The 23,063-nt window shown below is 51.1% G+C and overlaps 2 protein-coding genes across 2 annotated transcripts; one reads left to right on the forward strand and one right to left on the reverse strand.

The window, feature by feature from the left end:
• Positions 1–1,607: 1,607 nt before the first annotated feature.
• Positions 1,608–19,601, reverse strand: NFS1 (NFS1 cysteine desulfurase). Its single transcript, XM_062009043.1, has 13 exons — positions 19,483–19,601; positions 19,312–19,379; positions 16,770–16,886; positions 16,101–16,184; positions 15,280–15,432; positions 13,347–13,440; positions 11,317–11,451; positions 9,815–9,972; positions 7,567–7,672; positions 6,567–6,648; positions 4,930–5,013; positions 4,723–4,812; positions 1,608–3,207 (listed from the first exon to the last, which is right to left on the reverse strand). Exons 1-13 carry the CDS (start codon positions 19,583–19,585, stop codon positions 3,144–3,146), a joined length of 1,338 nt encoding a protein of 445 aa, XP_061865027.1. The 5' UTR covers positions 19,586–19,601; the 3' UTR covers positions 1,608–3,143.
• Positions 19,602–19,620: 19 nt separating this feature from the next.
• Positions 19,621–21,315, forward strand: ROMO1 (reactive oxygen species modulator 1). Its single transcript, XM_062009047.1, has 3 exons — positions 19,621–19,688; positions 20,784–20,914; positions 21,145–21,315. Exons 2-3 carry the CDS (start codon positions 20,784–20,786, stop codon positions 21,251–21,253), a joined length of 240 nt encoding a protein of 79 aa, XP_061865031.1. The 5' UTR covers positions 19,621–19,688; the 3' UTR covers positions 21,254–21,315.
• Positions 21,316–23,063: the final 1,748 nt, after the last annotated feature.

Genomic DNA, 23,063 nt, shown 5'->3' on the forward strand with positions numbered 1-23,063 from the left:
TTTAGAAACATGTTCAACAGAAATAATCAGCCCAGAAACACTCTCCTCAGTCCCATCTGAAAATCAGTCAGTCAAGCTACCATGTGCCTCACTGATCCTTTCTAAAAGGAAACACCTTGCTTGGTTTACTGCATCCATTCAGTACAAACCCACTTGGATTGCTCATTAGTGTGAGCTTTTCTTCTTGTACCAGCATTTTTTTGTTCCCCTGTTGCAGATAGACAGGAGGAACATCAGCTGCTCGGGTGCTCAGTTCTCCCAAGCACTCAGCTTGTCCATTGTAGAAACTGGTATTTGCTTTCTTCCAGTGCAAGACCTTATTCATCATCCTGAAACTTAACCAAAATTGTCTGTAGTGAGGAGATTTGAGGCCAGTTATTTTTTGGGACTCATTCCTGGGAATCTGTATGATTTCACAGCACAGGGCATACGTGTTGTTGGCAGAAACAAACTGACTGAAAACAGTTGGACCATGACTAATGTCACCCCAGACACCAGACAGAGAACAGCAGGCTGATCAATCAGGCAGATAAGAGATCGAAGATAAGAGGTGGCATTTTGTGGCAGCAATAGTGTTTATGTTACTTTATAGTTTAAAACAATTCCCAATACGTTTATGGCTGGCAGTACAGAACTGTCAACAAATCTGATAACTGAGCCTTGTCTTCTCTGTCTCCTCAAGCCCAGAGCAGGTGACTGTCCAAGGCTGTATTATCCTTCCTGAAGAAACATTCAGTGTTCTTTGTACTTGAGTGATATGTTCTATCAGCATTTAGAAACACTAAAATCCATCCAGTAGAGTTTTTTGCTCCCCTTGTCTGTTACATGAGCATCTTGCACTTCATTCCTATTTGCCACACTGGTTCAAGTGTTATAACACCTGCAAAATGTTGACAACTAAATCCTCCCCTTCCTGGTATCCCCACCTCGTACCACTGATTTTAAGCTCTGCAGATGGCTGTAATTAACCACAAAAAACACCCCACAGCTCCCTCGGTAAATATTCTTCTCTCAAAGAAATTTACTTCCCCATGCAAAACAATTGAACTGCAGAGAGGGGCACAACTCCATGCTCAGCCTTGGCATTGCAGAATCACACAATGGTGGGGGTTGGAAGGGACCTTTAGAGCTCATCCAGTGCAACCCCCTGCTAAGCAGGTTCCCCTAGATCACTCACACAGGAATTATTCCTTCCTTCTGGCACAGGGAAAAGTCACTCCATTACAACTTTTTTCCCCAGCTTCCCCTATGAGCATTTTCAAACAGTTATTGACAATGTGAGCTTCCCAAAGCTTTCCATGGAGAATTTTAAACCTTGGCACATAAGAGGTGGTCAGAATCCTCACTATTTGGGGCTCTCTTTCCCCAGGCAATGAGTCTGAGAATCTTAATCAGCCATTGAGTTTCTGCTCAGATCAGGCATTGAGTTTGAGAAAATGACTCACCAAAAGTCAGATGTCAACTTCATAACAGAAAGAGCTTCTGGCAGTGTTCAAAGAGAACAGAGTTTATCCTTCTCTGTTCTCTACTGAAAGGCTGTAATTTAGCAACTTTATTTTGCAGCATTGTTCAGCCAGAGAGGTGAATCCAAACAGACTAAAAGCAGCCAAGTCTGAGTCTTATCTATATTTTTTTATCATCCATGAAACACAAAGAACAATTTCATAAACATACAGTTCTAAAACATGCTGTTATCACTGTCCAGAAAACATTTCTGGCCCAAGGAGGACACAGGGCACACACATCTCTGAAACCTGCTGGTGCACACGGCAGCTTTCAAAACATGCTGATGAAATACAAGGTGCTAGCCCTACGATATTAAATCTGCTAAAGCTAATCATTTCAAACAGAACAACTGAGGATTAGCTTTGCATTACAACCAACCAAATCTTGACCTTGGTAACAACAACAAAAAAACCCAGAAGCTTCTGTGACACAACCTGTCTGGAGAGATGGAGCTTCAGTTTTTCCACGACACAGCTGGTCCCCAGGCAGGTCCCATCCTGTTCTGTCTGCAGGGCATGTTACACAGTAGCCGTCAGTCAGAGACACCAAACTGAGAGCTGGCTGCTTGGGCAACTGCCACAAAGGCACTTAAAACACAGGGTCAAGTGTCCTACTGATCAACAAAGGTAAGAAAGGAAAAACACCAACGTGAATTTATCTCCTCAAACCCTTTTTACCAGACGTTTCCCTCAGCTTCTGCAGAGTGTGGATCCCCATGTGAGCCTCTAGGTCGGCAGAAGTACAGTCACACAGAGAGAACCCCAGAGCAACAGGTTATCTCCAGACAAAACAGCCAGGCTCCACTGGGCAACACTCCTGAAGTGGCAGAGGGAAACTGAGAAAGAGCAAAAGACTCATCACAAGGGAAGGAAAGAAGCCCAAAATGACAACAAATTCCCAGTCTGCAGTCAGATATTGCACTTGATCTCCTCTCCCAACCACACCTGTTCCTCCCTGCAGCTGAAGTGGACACGCTCTGCCTGTCCCCTCCCCAGCCCTTCAAGTTCTCTTCCCTTACTTGCAAAAAACTACATGAAAAAAAAGCACAATGGAGGTGACAGAAAAGTGCATCATTGTGTCAAACTCTATAGCACAGAAGGATCCTTTGGATGAATGCACACTAGTCTGTACAAGCATCACCCAAAAAAAAGATAAAACCAAGGCAAAACAAACAAAAATACTCAGTTTCAGAAAAAATAGTTGTCCTTAACTGCACATACAGCTCATCTGTGAAGGCACATCACCACCCTGAGGCATCCCTTTTCTCTAGAAATGCCAAACTTGTTCCTGTCAGGATTTGTCCCAGCCCAAGGCCTCTGAGGAGCCCCAGGGTGTCCCATCCTGACACAAAGCCTTCCCTAAGGGCCCTGCAGCAACACACCCATTTCGTTCCCTTATTAGCAAACACATTTCTCAATAGATTATGTTTTAGCATAAATTTCTGGGTGTTACATCATCCTGCCTTGTTCCAGCATAAAGCTTAGGTTTGGTTTTGGCTTGTTAGACTTTGCAATCACAAAGGGTGTTTTTCCAGTCAAACTGCAAGTGTCAAAAACCAGAAGTGCTACGTAATTTGTTCAGGAATGTACAGAAAATGCATTTTCATCCACAATTAGCCCATGGAGAGCAGAGTTTTCTCAGTGCTGAGTCCATTTAATACTTTTGAGGTCAATTCCATCCTGCACCATTTCCCAGAGGGGGCTGTAAAGAAAGGAGAGCGAAAAACAATCAAAATCAAGGCTACCTGAACTGCAGAGGACAGTATCAGCAACATCCACACAGAGCATTTCAGCAACTACACAAGAAATGAGGAGACACATCTCTACCTATCTTCCCCTGCTGCAGCCTGATGAGCTTCAGACCATCATCTCTCAATTGTGTTCTCAGCCCAAAAGACAAGAGGTGAGAGGGCAAGTGCTCCACCTCCTCCTGCTCCCACCATGTGCAGAAGGTACTTGTGTACCTTGTTGGGTTCATGTGGAGCCATTGCTGGTGGCAGGAGAGAGGCTGCAGAGTTGTGGCCCCTGTAAGAAGTTGCTCAGAATTTCACCCAGATTTTAAGTTGGGCCTACCTCTGGGCACCTCTGTGGTCACTGTTTGAGCAGCCAGAAGAGGAGCTGGAGGTGGTGGAAGGAGAAATAACCATGCAGGCCCCAAGGTCAGCGAGGGAGGAGAGAGCCAGAGCACAGACCCTCTGCACCCCACAGTGAGGGAGGGGGTGTCCCCTGACCCATGCAGGGCAGTGGTGGGGCTGAGAGGATCCCACAGCAGAAGGGTGGGTGAGCCCTGAGGGGCCCAGCTCTGAGGGGGAGGCCCTGGGAGATCCACAGTCCATGGAGAGCTGCAGCACTGCAGAAGGACTCACACTGGAGAAGTTCCTCATGGACCATGTGCTGCGTGAGAGACCTGCCCTGGAGCAGGGGAGGGATGTGAGGTGTCCTTCTCCCCTGAGGAGGGAAGGGGCAGCAAGAGACTATCTGAGAGGAACTAAGTGCAACCCTCCTTCCCTGGTCCCCTGTGCTGCTGAGGGCAGAGGAGGAAGAGAAATCAGGAGCAGGGAGCTGAGCCCAGGAACAAGGGAGGGATGGTAGGAGGGCTTGAAGGGCTGGTTTTATTTCTTCATCATTCTACTCTGGTTTTGCTGTCTGCCGTGTTTCTAGTTGGTGGTGGATTAAACTGATCTTGTTTTCCTCCCAAAATGAAGCAGCAATGTCTGTTTTGCCCAGGAAGCCTCCCTGTTCTTGTCTCGATCCCCAAGGCCCTGGTTCCCTCCCCCCTTCCCACCATGCTGGAAGCTGGAAGCGTGAATGAGTGGTGCTTCCTTGCCACTTGGCCTTAAACAGCGACATGGTGTCTCCTGGAGGCTGAGCCCTCACATTTGACACTGTCCCACTGAGACAGAATTCTTTCAGCTTCACTGAAATACAGCAGCTTATTGACACAGAAACTCAGTAACACCTCCTCTGGCTTAGAAACTTCTAGACATGCCCTATGTGCCTGCCCTACTTGTATTCCCATCTTGACACAGGCAGGACCCAGGAGAAAGTTTGTTATCAGGTCTGTCCTTAAAACTTGTCCCTGTTGTTAAGATCAGGCCCACTCCTCACTCTGGCAACTCTGTTAAGACACATGAACAGATTTACCAAGCAAGCAATTACTTTAAACTATATCTAACTCTTCAAAAGATTTCCACAGGCAAGGAAGCAGCTGGCTCACCTCATTTCCCTCAGCCTCTTCACGTGCTGGATGCACTTCTGCACTGTGTAATCCACTTCTTCTTCTGTCGTGAAACGACCAATGCCAAACCTAAACCAAAACAACACTGTTCAGGGCTAGAACCACGTGCACAGGGAGGGGTGGAACAAATCCATCTGCTTTTCACAGAAAAGATTTGGAAGCATTAGGGAACAGCACAGCACACACCTTATAGAGGAGTGAGCCAAGTCTTCGTCTGTTCCAATGGCCCGCAGAACATAGGAAGGCTCCAGAGAAGCTGATGTACAGGCACTGGGGAAAGGGAAGGCAAGCAAAGCTCAAACCTTTGTTCCTATGCAGATGCTACACTGAAGTAACACTTCACTAATCTCCTCCAACAAAGAACAGGTCACTAAGAGACATGATTTAACATTACTACAACTCTATATGATAACCCACGACAGCTAGCACAGCAGTATTCCTCTTGCTGAAGAAGGATGGATGAGGCAGGCAATAGAGGAGAAGGAGGGTAATAAATTAGGAGCATGAAGTAAGAAGACAGAAGACAAGTAGTGCAGTAAGAATAAACACAATGCCAAACAGAAGCAGCAGGAATGCAGACCAAGAGGTAGCTGAAGTGAAAGCCATGAAAAAAAAAGACAAAGGAGCCAAGTCAGTAGTAGCCAGAGAGGGTAACACAGCACCAGGAGCAGTAAAACATGCAGCCAGGTTACACAGCACCAGGAGCAGTAAAACATGCAGCCAGGTTACACAGCACCAGGAGCAGTAAAACATGCAGCCAGGTTACACAGCACCAGGAGCAGTAAAACATGCAGCCAGGTAACACAGCACCAGGAGCAGTAAAACATGCAGCCAGGTAACACAGCACCAGGAGCAGTAAAACATGCAGCCAGGTAACACAGCACCAGGAGCAGTAAAAGAAAATGGTGATAGATTTCACGTGCCACTGTTTGGCAGCAGAACAAAGAAATGAACAACAGCACACAGAGGAATGGAGAGCGAGACGATCTAGTTATCTCTAGTCATGAGAACTCCCATCTTGAAGCAGGAGGCAAAGCTGGTTCCATGCTGTTAATTGTTACAGGCAGCAACAGGCAGCACAGGGCAGAGCTGTTTACAGTTCTGGGGCACAGAGCAGAGCCTCAGAGAGGTTTTCAAATGGAAGAAGTGTTCTGCTTCAGAGGCAGTCAGGTGGAGACCTGTTCTTCCTGTTCATGGTACCATCATATTGCTAATTAAGGTATGCTGATCACTTTATTCTCAAAGATGAGGACAGGAAGATACCTTGACACTCTATTTACTTCACTCTAAGTACCAAGCCTGCCTCAGTAACAGAGATATTACTTGCTACTCCTGTAGAGTAACAGAGCTCCAGAAAAGCACATTCCATTTCCTTTCTGCTTCTGCATTAAACACTGGCACTGTGAGCTGAATTAACTCAGGTGTTTGTTCAGCCGTGCCAGGCTCTAGTTAGGATCTGCCAGGTGTCTGAAATCCCACTGAAGGCTTTAAGTGCTGGGAGCCTTCAGGGAGTGTCACTGGCACTGCCCAGGTCACCAGTCTGAGAGGCTGGCAGCCAGGCACTTCCAGGTAGCTTTTCAGCTTTTGTTTGGGGGTGGTTTTTTTTGTGGTTTGTTGGGCTTTTTTCTTTTTGCTGTCAGGATGAACAAATTTGACCTTCATTTGAAATGTGCCTCTTCAGAGAAACACCATCTTAGAATGCAATTAACACCAGGCTGACTCATTACCCAAACACGCAGACCCAGGGCACGGTGGGACCACTCCTTAGTTTGGGCCTCCAGCAGCAGATATTCTTTTCTCTGCAGAGTACACATTCTACCTACCTTCCTGAAGACAGAGCCACGTCTTTCAGAGCCATCAGAAGACTCTCCCCTTCCACATAAGCAAAAGATAAATTGACGCATCCTGTGTACAAAAAAATGAAATCAATCAATGACCTGAACCAGAGGGTAAATCCTGCTCCCCAGGGCAGCCCCTGCAGGGTGTGTGGCTCCAGTGCAAGTCCTGCTCCCCAGGGCAGCCCCTGCATGGTGTGTGGCTCCAGTGCAAGTCCTGCTCCCCAGGGCAGCCCCTGCATGGTGTGTGGCTCCAGTGCAAGTCCTGCTCCCCAGGGCAGCCCCTGCAGGGTGTGTGGCTCCAGTGCAAGTCCTGCTCCCCAGGGCAGCCCCTGCATGGTGTGTGGCTCCAGTGCAAGTCCTGCTCCCCAGGGCAGCCCCTGCAGGGTGTGTGGCTCCAGTGCAAGTCCTGCTCCCCAGGGCAGCCCCTGCAGGGTGTGTGGCTCCAGTGCAAGTCCTGCTCCCCAGGGCAGCCCCTGCATGGTGTGTGGCTCCAGTGCAAGTCCTGCTCCCCAGGGCAGCCCCTGCAGGGTGTGTGGCTCCAGTGCAAGTCCTGCTCCCCAGGGCAGCCCCTGCATGGTGTGTGGCTCCAGTGCAAGTCCTGCTCCCCAGGGCAGCCCCTGCATGGTGTGTGGCTCTAGTGAAAGTCCTGCTCCCCAGGGCAGCCCCTGCAGGGTGTGTGGCTCCAGTGCAAGTCCTGCTCCCCAGGGCAGCCCCTGCATGGTGTGTGGCTCTAGTGAAAGTCCTGCTCCCCAGGGCAGCCCCTGCATGGTGTGTGGCTCCAGTGCAAGTCCTGCTCCCCAGGGCAGCCCCTGCATGGTGTGTGGCTCTAGTGAAAGTCCTGCTCCCCAGGGCAGCCCCTGCAGGGTGTGTGGCTCCAGTGCAAGTCCTGCTCCCCAGGGCAGCCCCTGCATGGTGTGTGGCTCCAGTGCAGGATTTGGTGGTGGCTGTGAGCACTGAGGAGCCAGCTGGATTCTGCTCTGGTTACCTGGATAGCGATGCTCTCTGTCTCCATTCATAACCACATCAGGAACTTGGCTCATGATTTTTGTAACCAGTCTCTCTGCCAGCTGGGAGATCCGCTTATGGTCATACTAGCAAAGAAACCAGAGGAGACCAAAGTCAGCAGCAGTGTACAGTCTGGCCACAAGCAAATGTGCCACCAGCCACGACCAGACTGAAGTACCTGGGTTTGGTTAGACCAGGGAAAGAACACATCTGAAACGTAACAAGAAGCTGTCAGACTTTGGCTACTCTAGAGACTGTTCTACAAGAGAATCACCAGTTTGGTCCAAGCTAGGTCAGCCTTCACAAACACCCCATAGAACTATTCTCAACTTCGACAAGGGCAAGTGCAGTCTTGTGACTGGGAAAGAATATATACCAGGTAGCAGCAGAGGTAGGGGAATGAACTCTTAGAGAGCAGTGTAGGGGAAAGGGATCTGGGGGTCTTGGTGGGCAGCAGGATGAGCCTGAGCCAGCAACGTGCCCTCATGGCCAAGAAAGCCAATGGCATCCTGGGCTGTATGAGAAGGGCTGTGGGCCTCAGAGAGGTTCTGCTCCCCCTCTACTCTGCCCTCCTGAGACCACATCTGGGATATTGTGTCTAGTTCTGGGCCCCTCAGTTCCAGAAGCACAGGGAGCTGCTGGAGAGAGTTCAGCACAGGGCCACAGAGATGCTGAAGGGAGTGGAGCAGCTCCCTTGTGATGAAAGGCTGAGGGAGCTGGGGCTCTGCAGCTTGGAGGAGACTGAGGGGTGACCTCATTCATGTCACAAATCCATCAAGGGTGGGTGTGAGGAGGCTGGAGCCAGGCTGTGCTCAGGGATGGCCAGGGACAGGACAAGGGGCAACAGGAACAAGCTGGAACAGAAGAGGTGACAAAGAGACACAGGGACAAACTTCTTCCCTGCTGAGGTGAGGGAGCACAGGGAGGGGTTGCCCAGATGGGCTGTGGAGGCTCCTTCTCTGGGGACATTCAACCCCAGCTGGATGAGTTCCTGTGTGCCCTACTCTAGGTGGTCCTGCTGTGGCAGGGGGGTTGCACTGGATGAGCTTTTGAGTTCCCTTCCAGCCCTTGAGACTCTGTGATTCTGTGATCTATATATATAGGTTGCCAAACTGACACCAAGTTCTTTGTGTCTCCAAGACAAGTGATGTGCAAGATGATGCACTTTGCAGCTCTATAAAGGCCATCTGTTATGGGCAGTGCCCCTTATTTCCAGAGGAAATAAGCTCTCAAGCTGCACTCCATAAGGACAGGGACTGGTAAATTCCCATGAGCTCAGCTTTTACAACACGTGATGGGCCGTGAGCAGTGCCCACAGGCAGCACCTGGCTCCAGACTGAAAAACGAGCTCACTCACACTAAAAAAGCAGTAAGGTCTGGCAGCAGCCATGGCACACACACAGCCAGACATGCACACATGATTCAAGCTTGTTTACAGCTCTGAAAAAGCTTTGGAAGAAAACAAGGCTCTCTCAAACATCAGTTGGTTTTGGAAATGCTAAAACTCTGCCAGGAAAGAAGGAGAACCCAGATCTGAGGCTCGTGCAGAATTCAGGCTCTGCATCCTCTCACAAGGCCTCCACATCCCAGTGCCAACAGCAGATCTCTGCCTGTCCCCCAGGAAGAAGCCCCATCCTCTGTGTGCAGGTACCTGGCTTCTGATGCATCCCACTGGCACTAAAGTAAAGAAGCTTTAGGTTCCAGCTCTACGGAATGCATTGGTGCCCACAAACAGAAATGGCAGCACACAGGGGCTCAGACACCAGATCAGCTTTAATTGGCCAAGCTAGGAAAAAACCCAAATTCATCTTAATTGCAAAGCTGCAGTAAAAACTTGAAGTGACATGCACTTAAGGGGTATGACAATGGGCTAGGAAGTCCTTCTTCTTTTTCAATATACATCCCATAAGCATGATTTTCCCCACTTCAGAGATGCTGCTCATACGTGTGTGCAGAATGGAGAGGGGAGTAAAACCACTTAAAGCCATATTTCACTCCAACTGTAAGCTTTTTGTAGAAAACCATGACTCAAATCACTACAAAAGAAACTTCAGAATGCTCAAAATCAACTTGCACTTACCCCAAAACATCCTTGAATATCTCAAAACAGTGACAATGTTACAACAGGAGAATCCAATTTAATTCAGGCCCATGGACAAGGAAAGTCTTGAGGAATCTAAGGCCTCTCTCCTGTTATTGCTTGGATTGCAGGACTTTCTCCCACATACCTCCATCTCCTGCTGTGCCACTTCACATGCTGCCCCCAGCCCTACTGCCAACGGAGTGGGCACAGTCCCAGAGCGCAGCCCTCTCTCCTGGCCTCCTCCACTCTGCAGGGGCTCCAGCCTGACGCGCGGCCGACGGCGAACGTAGATGGCCCCAACACCTTGGGAACAAGGGAAAGCTGCTCCAGTCTACACCCACAGCTCTGACATCATGAAAAGGGACTCCAAGGTTTGGAAACGTCCCTTATTTCCACAGCAAACACCTCACAGAAGAAAAATGCAGTGAACACACACAGAAGTGTAATCTTTCCTAGGAAATGGTGCTTGTTCCCACCACTCCTGTTGTTCTTCATTCAGGCTCCCAGAGCCTCCACCATAGGAGAAGCTCAGGTTCTGCCAGTGTGCTTCAGCCACCTAAGGACTCAGTGCTTTCCTCCTCACAGCTAAAGTTCAGTCCTTTGCACCACAGTTTTTAAACCCAGATATTTTATTCTTTGCTGTTTCCTTATTGACTTCCAACTGAAAGCTTGAAAACTCCTTTCCAGTATCACCAGGCCAGAACTAGTCCCAGGAATCCCTTCCCTTTCTTCTCATTAGGGAGACTCATCAGTGGCCCCACTTTCCAGGGGGCAGGTTCAGATGAGGTAGTTTTGACAGCTGGCCAGTGTCACTCTCCAGTCTCCTCACCTAGAAAGCTGACTTCCATGGTTCATGTGCCTGGGCATAGCTAACAAGTGCCTGTCAGCACAGCAGGCAGCAGGCTCCAGCTTCTTGTCAAAGGAAGTTCTGACAATTTGTGCCTGTCATCTGCCCAAAGTTATTGGTTGAAAACTTAGTCCTCATCCAGAGACATATCTTTAGCTCTCAACAGAGCTTGTACAGAAAAAGAGAGCAGCAAATCTGATGGGTGTCTGTCTACATCAAGTGTTCAAAACCGAATGGGCTCTGACTGGTAACAGCTGAACTTGTACTGTTTGGGAGTCAGCTACAAAATCCAGGGCTGGATCTCAAACCCCAAACTGCAAACAAGATGCAAAATGGTGGCTGGGGGCAGGAATCCACTCACTGGATGTAAAACACAACCAAAAATCACTAATTTAAACTTTCCAGTCACCTTTTGATCTCCTCATTGTAAGTTAGGCTTGGCTCTAAACTTTGCCCTGTAACCCAGTCATTTCATTTCAACCACGTCAGCATTGATGCTGCTTCCCACTGAGCAGATGGGCCCTGAACAGCCAGTGCTCCCAGAGCTGCAAGATACTGCTGGTTCCCTCATTGGAGCAACCTCACAACCCATCAGCACTGGAGACCTCCTTACCACAGCCTCAAGCCTGACAGCAGTGCCTGCACTTACTCCATCATCAGTCCAACACCAAGCTTAGAAGAGCTTTGTGCAGTCTAAGGAACAGTCACAGTGACTGAGAGGTTTGATTTCACACCTTGGGTAGTCACCTTAAGGTAGACACAGAAACAACAGTTCTCTAGAGAAGCACTTTAGTAAGTACCTTTAGGCCCATAAATTTTATGGCCACTGATGCTCATGAGATCAATTTTCATGTTGTTGACATCCACAGGAATTTTACCAATGGCTTGTGCAGCATCTGTGTGGAAGAAAACCTTCCGCTCTCGGCAGATCTCACCTGTAACACAGACACAGAAGCAACAAAATCCACCTTATCTCATCAGTAGCATTCCAAGGAGTCCAACAATCTACAGCATCAGTTTATAGCACAGATCAGCTCTGAGGTGGCAAAGAAAGCAATGACTGCTGTCACTTTTCTCTTACAGTGAAGTGTCTAAAGCTGCACAGGACCCATTCCAGCTGATGCCCAGCTGGGCACAGGTTTAGGCAGGTCTGCAAGGTAAGGCTCTGGTGAATCTCTTCAGCTGAGAAGATAAAAAGTCTTCTGTTGTTAACAAGTGAGGTTGTTTCCAAACCCACAGCTGCCAGTTTAAGTACAACTGGCTGCAAGGCCAAGCAAGTTTCCCCACACAGAGGGCTCCATGGCTCAACTAAATTAGATTCTTCTTTTTCTCTTTCCCCCCCCAGCACCAGCCCAGCACAATCTGGCTTTCAAGTTTTTACTTCCCAACTATTTTTATCCCATTTCCTTCATTTTCCAACTTCTACCATACTCAGTTTCCCAAATCTTCTCACACATGCCCCCTCAACCCTGTCATCAGTATTTTTGCATCCAGAGCCAAAATCCACTACGGAACAGCATCACACGATGTCCACAGGCAGGGAAAGCAAGTGTTACTTATTTTTGTCATCAAAAACCTCACAACTCAGCTTCCACAGAATCTGTACCCAGCAGAGCTGCATCCCAGGCACTCCTCTGCACAAGGGCAGTCTGACCTTCCACAGGAGATGTTGTGCTGGGGGCCTGGAGGGCCCCAGCCTGGCCTGTGAGACCCCTCTCCAAGTGTTCTGAGAACTTACCGTGGGAGCCAGAGCCTGGTGCCAGCTCTCTCTGGCACTGAAGGAAGGTACAACAGTAATGGCCTTGATAACTTAAGCACAGGAGGAAAACAGAGTCCTCAGGCCTATAAGCAACTCACTGGTGGTCAATTACTTGTCACTTAAGAATCAGTCTTGAAGAGCAAGAATCACAATCTTGAAGAGCTTTGGGGAAAATGCTGCTTGGGGCATCACCATTGGGTTTTTTTTAAAGCATCCAATAAGGAAGAGACAAATGAGGTGCAGGACAGGAGGAGGTGCCTGCCACAGCCTGGGCAAACAATGCCCTCCAGAAGCATGCAGCATGGACTGTAGGACAGGGCTCAAAGCCTAGAAACTGTCTAAAAACTCAAACAACTTAAGAAAGGGCACCTGGAACATGAAGGGGAAGGAGGTGGAAGGGGGAATGTTTTGTCAGTGTTGCAGGAGATGCTATCAAGGAACCACCATGTGGGCCACCCACTCACTGCCTGCTCTGATGACCCAGGTTGTCCAGCTCTCCCTCACCCTGCTTTGCCAGGCTGCTCTCAGGTCCCTGTCTTGCCCTCTGCCTATTCAGAGCCTGGCTCTCTCTCTCCCCTCCCTCCTGTGCCAGAAATCTGGCTCTTCAGCAGCCTTTTGACCTCCGAACCAATGCTCCATGACTGCATATGGCAACAGTGGGAGGCAGGGGTGTCAGTGTGGTGCCAGCCATCCCCTGCCATCCCAGAGTCTGCACATTCCTCCTTTTAAACACCCCATGTCCTCCCTAAACCATCACAACACAGTAACTCCAGCACACCACTCATTCTGTGCATTTTTTTTCATGCATGATGCAATTCAGAAGGAAACTACAAACACTGCAGCTGATCTGTACCATGAGGCTGGAACTGCTGCAACAGTAAACGCACCAAATTTCATCCCCATTTGCCTCTCCAAACAAGCTTTAATTCGGGACAGTGTCATTATTGACTCTTTAACAATACCAGACCTCATTTCCTGCATCAGTAGCACTTGGCTATGAAAACACTAAGTGAAATGAAGCAGAAGTGGCACTAGTCTGTGGTTGGGCTCTGGAAGCCATGGTGCACTTACCAATATCACCAATGGGCTGCTTCACTCCGATTTCATTATTCACAGTCATTACAGAAACCAAACTTGTGTCTGGCTGGAACGCAGCCTCCAGGTCCTGGGGAAACATTCAAACAGACAGAAGTTGTGAGTACCAGCAGAAGCAAGGTTCCTGTGCACACCTTCCATTTGCCAGCAAATCTTAACCACCAGCCCCTTAACTAGCTGGCAGCAGTCCTGGTGAGAGCACTGACCCATGTGAGCATGAAATTCCTGTAGGAGGAGGAGCAGGATCAATTGCATTGCTGCATCTCCTGACCTTGGTATGCACCACACCACCTGACTTCATCAAGTCAAGTCAGAACAGGCTTCTGCCATGTCTGACACATTCCCCTGAACTGTGTTCTTGAATGAATCAACCACCCACAAACGAACTCAAGCCACATCTAGACAGAGTGAGATTGGCTGAAAGGGAACTGTACCGCAAACCAGCAAGTGTCCTGCAATACCAGCAAAGTTCTCAGAGAACATGACTAACACAGAATCACAGAGTCTCAAGGGCTGGAAGGGAACTCAAAAGCTCATCCAGTGCAACTCCCCTGCCACAGCAGGACCACCTAGGTCACACAGGAACTCATCCAGCTGGGGTTGAATGTCCCCAGAGAAGGAGACTCCACAGCCCATCTGGGCAACCCCTCCCTGTGCTCCCTCACCTCAACAGGGAAGAAGCTTTCCCTTGTGTTTCTTTGGAACCTCTTCTGTTCCAGCTTGTGCCTGTTGCCCCTTGTCCTGTCATTGGCCATCACTGAGCACAGCCTGGCTCCAGCCTCCTCACACCCACCCTTGATGGATTTGTGAACATCACTGCGGTCACTCCTCAGACTCCTCCAAGCTACAGAGCCCCAGCTCCCTCAGCCTTTCATCACAAGGGAGCTGCTCCACTCCCTTCAGCATCTCTGTGGCCCTGCACTGAACTCTCTTCAGCAGCTCCATGTCCTTCTGGAACTGAGGGGCCCAGAACTAGACACAATATCCCAGATGTGGTCTCAGGAGGGCAGAGTACAGGGGGAGCAGAACCTCTCTGACCTACTGTCCACAGCTCTTCTAATCCACCCCAGGATGCCAAAGGCCTTCTTGGCCATGAGGGCATGCTGCTGGCTCAGGCTCATCCTGCTGCCCACCAAGACCTCCAGGTCCCTTTCCCCTACACTACTCCCTAAGAGTTCATTCATTAACCTGTAGTGGTATACTCCTGTACCCCCAGGCCTTATCCCTCTGCCCCACCACATACACACAACATCTCTCCAAGCCAGAAACAAATGGGTCCAGAAAGTAAGTTGATGCTGTCCTGTATTACAGGACACAAAGGATGAAATAAGCACATACAACTTCTACACTGCAGCCAGTACATGCAGAATGTTAGTTCATGGACCACTGTAATCACTGTCTGGTGCCTTGTGTAGCTCTGGTCAGGAAACTTCACCACTAACTCCTGTATCAAAGCTCCTCCATCCTGTCACGTGCTGAATGGCAGCAGGTGAACAAAGGGATGAGAGATGGACATTTTGGTTGAAGAAAATTCTAAAGCACCAGACAGAACAGAAACTCCTTCTCCAGCTGTGACACATTTGGCTGTGACTCTGATTCTACCCTGTGATACTTATCATCCTTTCCTCTGTATCATCAGAAGGACACAAGGTGCTCTTGAGCATGTTTGAAGCAAAAACCTGTTGTTTTCACAAAATCCCAGGATGCTGGGGGTGGGAAGGGCCCTGCAGAGCTCCTCCAGCCCAATCAGGGGGCACAGGAACGTGTCCAGGTGGGGTTGGAAACCTCCCAAGAAGGAGCCTCCACACCCTCCCTGGGCAGCCTGGGCCAGGGCTCCCACTTCTTGTGTTTCAGATTCTATCTGTTACCCCCAGTCCTGTTGCTGTGTTCCCGTCAGTAAAAAACTTACCCTCAAATCTATAAGCCCATTTTTTTTGACAGGTAGATAGGTGACCTGGAACCCTTCTGTCTCCAGAGAGCGGCAGGAATCCAACACACACTTGTGCTCTGTTTGTGTGGTGATGATGTGCTTCTTTCTGGATTTATAGAACCTTGCAACACCCTGTCAGGCACAATCCACGAACAAGAAGTTTGCCATTACATCACCAAAGAAAGCAAGTTTCACACAAAGTGATCAGAAACAAGAAATTACTATTTAGATACAATTCATTTGCATCTTCCCTGTTTGCCTCAAAGTGATGAACCTAAAAGGTACTGACACGTCACTCGCCACGTATTTCCACCTGCACTCACTTGCCAAAGCATCCTGCTTTCCAGGAGGCCTGTGAGAAAGTGAACTGATAGAAGCTCTAGACACTAGTAACGTAAAGATGTTTTTAAACACATTTGCAGTGGAGTCAAACACAAGGAGAACTCTGAGCAACCACATCCTGAAGGTTAAAACACCATCTAGTCTGGGAAAAGAACAAAAAAGTCTGTAACCAGCATCTCCACTGTACTTCATGATGAGGATTTTGATTATGTAAGAGGAAAGATTGTGTTGGTGTATGGAAGATAAACACTGAGTATCATACTCTGTCCTCAAAACCATGTCCTGGGCACCAACACATCCCAGGAGTTCCTCCAGGAACCTGCAGGGAGTAAATCCAGGGGTATGCAAATACTTGCTAACTAGGCCAACATATTAACATTTTAGCTGTTGAAATACACATACAGTTCTTAAGAGCATCATTTTAACCCAGTAAGTCATTATCAGTGTAAAACTTTTACCTTAATTGCCATATTATTTGATTCAGTTGCACCACTGGTAAATATAATTTCCCTTGGATCGGCTCCTATCAAATCTGCAACTTGCTGGTTAAAAGGAAACACAGATTTGGTTGGGTAAGATTAAACATAATGACTTCAGCAGAGCAAAACACATGCAAAATGTTTTCAAGACTATTCCCCTGAGCCTCAAAGGGATCACAGCTGGTATCTAACAAAGCAATGCTACAGGTACCACAGTCTAAATCTCTGCATTAACACAGTACGTCAGGAACAGAGTCATTAGCAGGAGTCATTAAGCATCAGCTTGTCCTAAAGGAGTATGAAATGTCAGGTAGACAAGCACTGAGTACTGATTCATTAAAGAAAAAATGTAGAGACCCATACCTAAAATCAGGAGAAGGATAAAATACGAAGTGAGACCTCAGGAACCCAAAACTGCTGAGGCACCTTTGCCTAAAGCCCGGGCTTCTGCCATTTCAGACACTCTCATCTCACTATTTTTCCTTGCCATAAATGTAGCTAAACAAAGAGGAAGCTGCAAAATCCAGTCCACAGAGAACTACCCAACCAACCAACTACAAGTCTTCAGGTTGCCTTTCAGGTTGCTGTGCCCCTAGGCTTGCTGGGCAGCAGGAAAAGCAGTGTGCCTGCAGAGAGACCGAGACTCACCCGCCGGGCCCTCTCCATGGCAGCCTCGCTCTCCCAGCCGTAGGCGTGGGTCCTGGAGTGGGGGTTGCCATAGTAGGATGTCAGGTAGGGCAGCATGCTGTCCAGCACTCTGGGATCCTAGGGGACACAAGCCACCTTGCCTTAGAAAACATGAGGGAAAAGCATCTCTGTCCTCTCTATACCCTCCACCTCCCTCTGTCCCTTACCATGGAATGGTTTGGGTTGGAGGGAACCTTAAAGATCACAGTGTTCCAGGTCCCCTGCCATGGGCAGCCACACCTTCCACTACAGGATATTGCTCAGAGCCATGTCCAACCTGCCCTGGCACACTCCCAGCCACAACCTCTCTGGGCAGTCAGTGCCAGAGACTCACCAGCTTCTCAAGGAGGAGTTCCTTCCTCATGTCTCATCTAAATCTGCCCTCTTTCAGTCTTTCACTTTAAAGCAGCATTTCATAGAATCACAGCATGGTGGTGTTGGAAGGGACCTTTAGAGATCATCCAGCCCAACACTCCTGCTAAAGCAAGTTCCCCTAGATCAGGTCACACAGGAACGTGTCCAGGTGGGTTTGGAAACCTCCAGAGAGGAGCCTCCACACTCTCCCTGGGCAGCCTGGGCCAGGGCTCCCTCACTGAAACAGGGAAACAGTTTGTCCTTATGTTTAACTGGAACTGTTTGTGTTCCAGCTTCATCCCATCAGCCCTTGTCCTGTTGCTAGATACCATCGAAAAAAGTGCTGCCCCCAACCTCCTGACACCCACCAGTGAGATATTTGTCACTATTAATGAGCTCCCCTCTCAGTCTCCTCCAGGCTGAACAGCCCCAGGTCCCGCAGCCTTTCCTCATAAGGCAGATGCTCCAGTCCCCTGAGCATCTTGGTGTCTCTGCACTGGCCTCTCTCCAGCAGTTCCCTGTCCGTCTGCAGCTGGGGAGCCCAGAACTGGACACAGGACTCCAGATGAGGCCTCACCAGGGCAGAGCAGAGCAAAGGGGGAGCAGAACCTCCCTCAGCCTGTTGCCCACACTCTTCTTGATGCATTTCCACTCCAACATCTTGGTTTATGTGAGGCCAGGTCTCAAATACCTGAGTTTATTCCATATTATATACAACATAGCCTCCAGCAAACATGAGTATCTGACAGTTGTACTCTGTGTCCTCACACACAACCTCCATCTGCACCAAGAGCATCACAGATGAGCAGGATTTTCTGAACAGATGAAATACACAGTCTTAAAAAGTCAGGAAAAATCAGAGAGGCATTTTGGTTCAATGAATTTCCTGCTGCCCTGCAGGAACATCCAGCTCTGAAGGCTTTAAGGCAGATGGGCAGATCCCCTCCCTGCAGAAGGGAGGCAGGCCCTGAGCTCCTGCACACCCTGGGGCACAGTCAAACACCCAGTGCTCAAAGCAAACAAAACAACCCATGGGATGAAGAGAATTGCACATCTCATTGGTTTTAACAATTTACCTTCAATTGTTAGTGCAGTGCAGTTCAATTGTGCAGTGTATGTTATTCCTTTTAAACTAATCACATGTTGTGTTACTAAGTTGCCTGAAAACGTGCCTGTGGTGTGGGCTCCTGGAGAACAGCTGTCAGCTTTACAGGACCAAGTGCCTTGACAGTATTCCTGACCTCCAGGCCACTACTACTGTTGAGATTAGGAAGTGCCATTGAAGTGTTTCAGATCACTTCTACTTTTGGGCTCCCCAGTTTCAGAGAGACAGGGAACTGATGGAGAGAGGCCAGTGCAGGGCAACCACGATGCTGAGGGGATGGAACATGTGTGCAAAAAGGAAAGGTTGTGAGACCTGGGGCTGTTCAGCCTGGGGAAGAGAAGCCTGAGGGGAGACGTCAGCAACACTTAGAAGTATCTAAAGGGTGGGTACCAGCAGGATGGGATCACATACTTTTCTGTAGTGTTCAGCATCAGGAGAAGGGGTAACAGACACAAGCTGGAACACAGAAAGTTCCTATGGAACAGGAAAAGAAACTCCTTTGGTGCTGAGGTGAGGGAGCCCTGGCCCAGGCTGCCCAGGGAGGGTGTGGAGGCTCCTTCTCGGGAGGTTTCCAACCCCACCTGGACACGTTCCTGTGCCCTTGATGGAGGGGAACCTGCTTTAGCATGGGGTTGGGCTGGAGGAGATCTAAACGTCCCCTCCAACCTCCACCATTCTGTGATTGTGTGACACCAGTGAGATTGCAACAGCGGCTCTCCCCGGGTCAAAGGGAGCCCCTCACGCAGACTCTCCCGGCTCTCCTGTGGCCACTGGGCCCTTGATGCCGCTCCTGCCCCCCCAGAGCCGCCGGGGCTGGGACGAGCCGGCGCGGCACGGCCCGGTTCCGACGCGGTGGCCCTTTAGGGGATGACCCCGAGTCGCTGGGCCTCGAGCGGCAGCGTCGGTCGTTCCAGCTGACGCGAAATGCCGGCGCCGGGCCCACGGCACGGCCGGGACAGCGGGCACAAACACGCCGTGTGTCCCTCCCCTTCCCCTCCACACCGCTGCCCTCTGGGCGGCCCCGGAGGCCGCGGTGGCCCTTACCATGGGGGTGGTGGCCTGGACGTCCATGTAGAGTGGCCGTAGGGCTCCGCCGCCATCGCCGTTTCGCCCTGAGGGGAAGGAGACGGCGGGGGGGTGAGGAGCCGCCGTCAGGCCCCCGCGGGAACCCCGCGGCCACCCCCGGCCGGCGGCTCTGCACCCCCCGCGCCTTACCCGGCGTCTGCCCCGGCGTCTGCCCCGGGGCCGGTCCCTGTGTCGGCGCGGCCGCCGAGAGCCGCCGCGGGGCCGCGGCCGCCAAGCGCCGCCACAGCAGCATCGCCGCGTCGCTGCCCCGCCCCTTCCGCCGACGTCACGGCGTGCGCCGGAAGCGGAGGCCGGAGCGGCGGCGGCGGACGGAGCGGCGCGGACGGAGCGGCGAGGTACGGGCGGGGCGGTACGGGCGGTACGGCACGGCACGGCACGGCACGGCAGCTCCCAGCCCGCGGCGGCCACGGGGCCTGCGGCCACGGCCGGGTGGCCCGGAGAAGGGCCGGGTCCTGCTGGGCGCGCAGGGCCGTGGGGCGCTGCCGTGGGCCGCCACCCCCCTCCCCACAGTGGGGCGATCGCAGCCTGCCCCGCCCGGGCCGGTGGCACTGGGGGAGGCTTCGTCTTCGAGGTGGGAGCGGAGGAGTGCGGCCCGGAGGCAGCTCCGGGAGCCGCAGCGGCACATCCCGGGGCGGCTGAGGGCGGAATGGAGCCGCCATCGAGGCATCTCTTCATAGAATCGTTGAGGTGTTTGGCTGGAAAAATCCTTGAAGCTGCTGCAGTCCCAGCCCTGCCCTCACCCTGCCCAGCCCAGCACCGACCCACAGCCCTCAGCACCTCAGCTCCACGGCTTTGGGATCCCTCCAGGGCTGGGCACTGCCCCAGCTCCCTGGGCAGCCTGGCACAGGGCTCACACCCCTCTCAGGGAAACAGTTCTGCCTCAGCTCCAACCTCAGGGCAACCTGAGGTCTCTTGTCCTGTCACTCATTACTTGGGAGCAGAGACCAACCCCGAGCTCACACCAGCTCCCTCACAGGTGGTTGTAGTGAGTGCTCCTGTCTCCCCTCAGCCTCCTCTTCTCCAGGCTCAACACCCCCATTCCCTCAGCCCCTCCCCAGCACCCTTGTGCTCCAGCCCCTTCCCCAGCCCTGTGCCCGGCTCTGGCCACGCTGCAGCCCCTCAGTGTCCCTGTGGCAGTGAGTGAGGGGCCCAGCACTGACACAGCCCTGGAGCTGCAGCCTCCCCAGGGCCCAGCACAGGGGACAATCCCTGCCCTGCTCCTGCTGCCACCTCAGTGCTGATACAAGTCAGGGTGCCCTTGGCCTTCTTTTCCTTCTTGACAGGTAAAGAAACAAGCCTGCAAAGGCCCTGGCACCACACTCACAGGAAGCTCTGAACCATTAGAGGCTGCTCTTCAGCCCAATTTGGTCACAGAAGTATTTTTATACTGAGCTGTAAATCCACGTGGGCAATTGTGCTTTCTCTTGTAGATGCCTGTGACTGTGGGCCCATACGGACAATCGCAGCCCAGCTGCTTTGACAGAGTGAAGATGGGTTTCATGATGGGCTTTGCGGTGGGCATGGCAGCAGGAGCTCTGTTTGGCACCTTCTCCTGCCTCAGGTATGCAGAAGAAATGGCTTCTATGGACAGGTGGTGACAGAATGATGGCCAGAGAGAAGTGCCAGTGCTCTGGGGCTGGGGAGGAGGGTGCAGGGATTGTTTTACATTTAGACTGAAGATGTTTGGTTGGTTTGCTCAGGTCCTTACCTGGTTCTATCAGATGTTTTCCACTGCGTGTCTGCTACTCATCTGGCTTCAGCTTTTGTCTAATCCTTGTGTTTCTGTCTCAGGATTGGCATGAGAGGACGAGAGCTGATGGGAGGAGTTGGCAAAACGATGATGCAGAGCGGTGGGACGTTTGGGACGTTCATGGCCATTGGGATGGGGATCCGCTGCTGAGCTGGCGCTGCCCTGCAGCCCCCTGTGCCCCTCCCCCCAATAAAGTCTTTAGATACTTGGAAGCCAGACCTCTTGGTGACCTGGGCAAGCCCCATCCTCCCTGCTCTGCTGCCTGCTTTTTACCAAACCTCTCAGTGCCTCCCCTCTCTCCCTCCGGTGACACTGAGAACTCACAAACTTTGTACAACACTAAAGCTCCTCTGGAGGCAGCTGTCAGCACAAACCTTCCTTCCTCTGGCACTGGGACTGCTGCAGCACTTGGGTGAGCAGGGAGTCTTCTCACATGGGAGCCTGCAAAGTCAGCTGGGGGTTCCTCCCCCTAGGCCCTGGCCCTGCCTATAGCTGAGCCATGCAACACTCAGTGCAGTGTTGCAACTCTCCTCCTGGTATTTGCCTTTTGAAACAAAGCTTGTATTTGCTCCTCCTTTATTTCTGTGTAAGGATGAGACAGGTTAGCAGCAACAGCACCTCTGCACCCTTTACCTCACACATGGGCCCTTTCCTCGCTTTTTAAGGGGGAAACACAAATCTGTCACCAAAAGCCTGTTTTCTGTTGTGCCATGGCCAAGGAGCCTCCAGAAACTAATGGCAACTGAGTCAAGGAACACAGCTACACTAGGGCAGTCAAGTTTTACTCCAACTAACTAAAAACTACTGCCAAGCTAAGCTAGAGGAGCTTTATCTGGCTCTCCATGGCTGGCACACACCTGAGCCCCACGTGTGATGCAGCCTCAGCTCCTCCCCACCACTCCCCTCCCCTCAATCACAGAACGGTGGGAGTGGGAAGGGCCCTGCAGAGCTCCTGCAGCCCAACCCCCTGCTAAAGCGGGTTCCTCTTGATCAGGGCGCAGAGGTGGGTTTGGAAACTTCCAGAGAAGGAGCCTCCACCCCCTCCCTGGGCAGCCTGGGCCAGGGCTCCCTCACCCACACAGGGAAACAGCTTTTCCTTATGTTTAACTGGAACTGTTTGTGTTCCAGCTTCAGCCCATCAGCCCTTGTCCTGTTGCTGGATACAACAGAAAAAAAGTGCTGCCCCAACCTCCTGACACCCACCAGTGAGATATTTGTGACTATTAATGAGCTCCCCCCTCAGTCTCCTCCAGGCTGAACAGCTCCAGGTCCCGCAGCCTTTTCTCACAAGATGCTCCAGGTCCCTCCTGGATCGCTGGATCCTGCCCTGCTGCAGCTCCGCCACAGGGGCCAAGGGGCTGGAGCACTGGCAGCACCAGGCCCAGCCCACCTCACCCCAGGTGGCCACAGTCCCTACAGTTGCCCGACTGCTATGAGCCAGAATCTAGAGGTGACGGGCGTGGGACAGCAGGGAGTGCAGCTGCCACAGAGAAACGGCTAAAAGCCGAGTGCCTAGCGCCTAGCCCCGGGGTGAAGAACAGGGCTGGAAGTGGGCGGGTGGACATTACCTGTGGGACAGATCAGCAGCCAGGCAAGAGCCTTCTGAGGAAAGCCTCAGGCCCTTTGCCACCACCACTGCAGCAAAGAGAGGCTCCAATCCCCAGCAGCAGCCCCTGTGCCTGCTCCCAGAGCAGCACTCCCAGCCTCTCCCAGCACAGGTGCCTCAGCTCCAGCCTTTGCCCACACCAGGAGCAGAAATCAAGCTGCAGGAAGGCCTTTTTAAGAGAATTTTATTTGAGTGGTTCTTACAAAGATTGTTGCAATATGAAAGTCTTTGATAGAAATATCAAGCTGTCTTGTCAAACACACTGAAGTAACCCAAAAATATATTTCAGAGCTCACAGAGCTTAAAAAGAGCAAAGATTATATGCAACCAGAACAAAACACGTGTCTGTATTTC

Source organism: Colius striatus, chromosome 16, assembly GCF_028858725.1.
Source record: "Colius striatus isolate bColStr4 chromosome 16, bColStr4.1.hap1, whole genome shotgun sequence".
In the NCBI taxonomy this organism is placed as follows: domain Eukaryota; kingdom Metazoa; phylum Chordata; class Aves; order Coliiformes; family Coliidae; genus Colius; species Colius striatus.

Coding starts and splice junctions, on each gene's coding strand:
- NFS1 (XM_062009043.1), bottom strand. CDS start 19,585: ATGCTGCTGTGGCGGCGCTTGGCGGCCGCGGCCCCGCGGCGGCTCTCG. Junction 15,433..16,100: donor CAAATAATATGGCAATTAAG/GTAAAAGTTTTA, acceptor TGTGCCTGACAG/GGTGTTGCAAGGTTCTATAA. Junction 7,673..9,814: donor TGGCACAGCAGGAGATGGAG/GTATGTGGGAGA, acceptor TTTCTTTGCTAG/TATGACCATAAGCGGATCTC.
- ROMO1 (XM_062009047.1), top strand. CDS start 20,784: ATGCCTGTGACTGTGGGCCCATACGGACAATCGCAGCCCAGCTGCTTT. Junction 20,915..21,144: donor GGCACCTTCTCCTGCCTCAG/GTATGCAGAAGA, acceptor TTTCTGTCTCAG/GATTGGCATGAGAGGACGAG.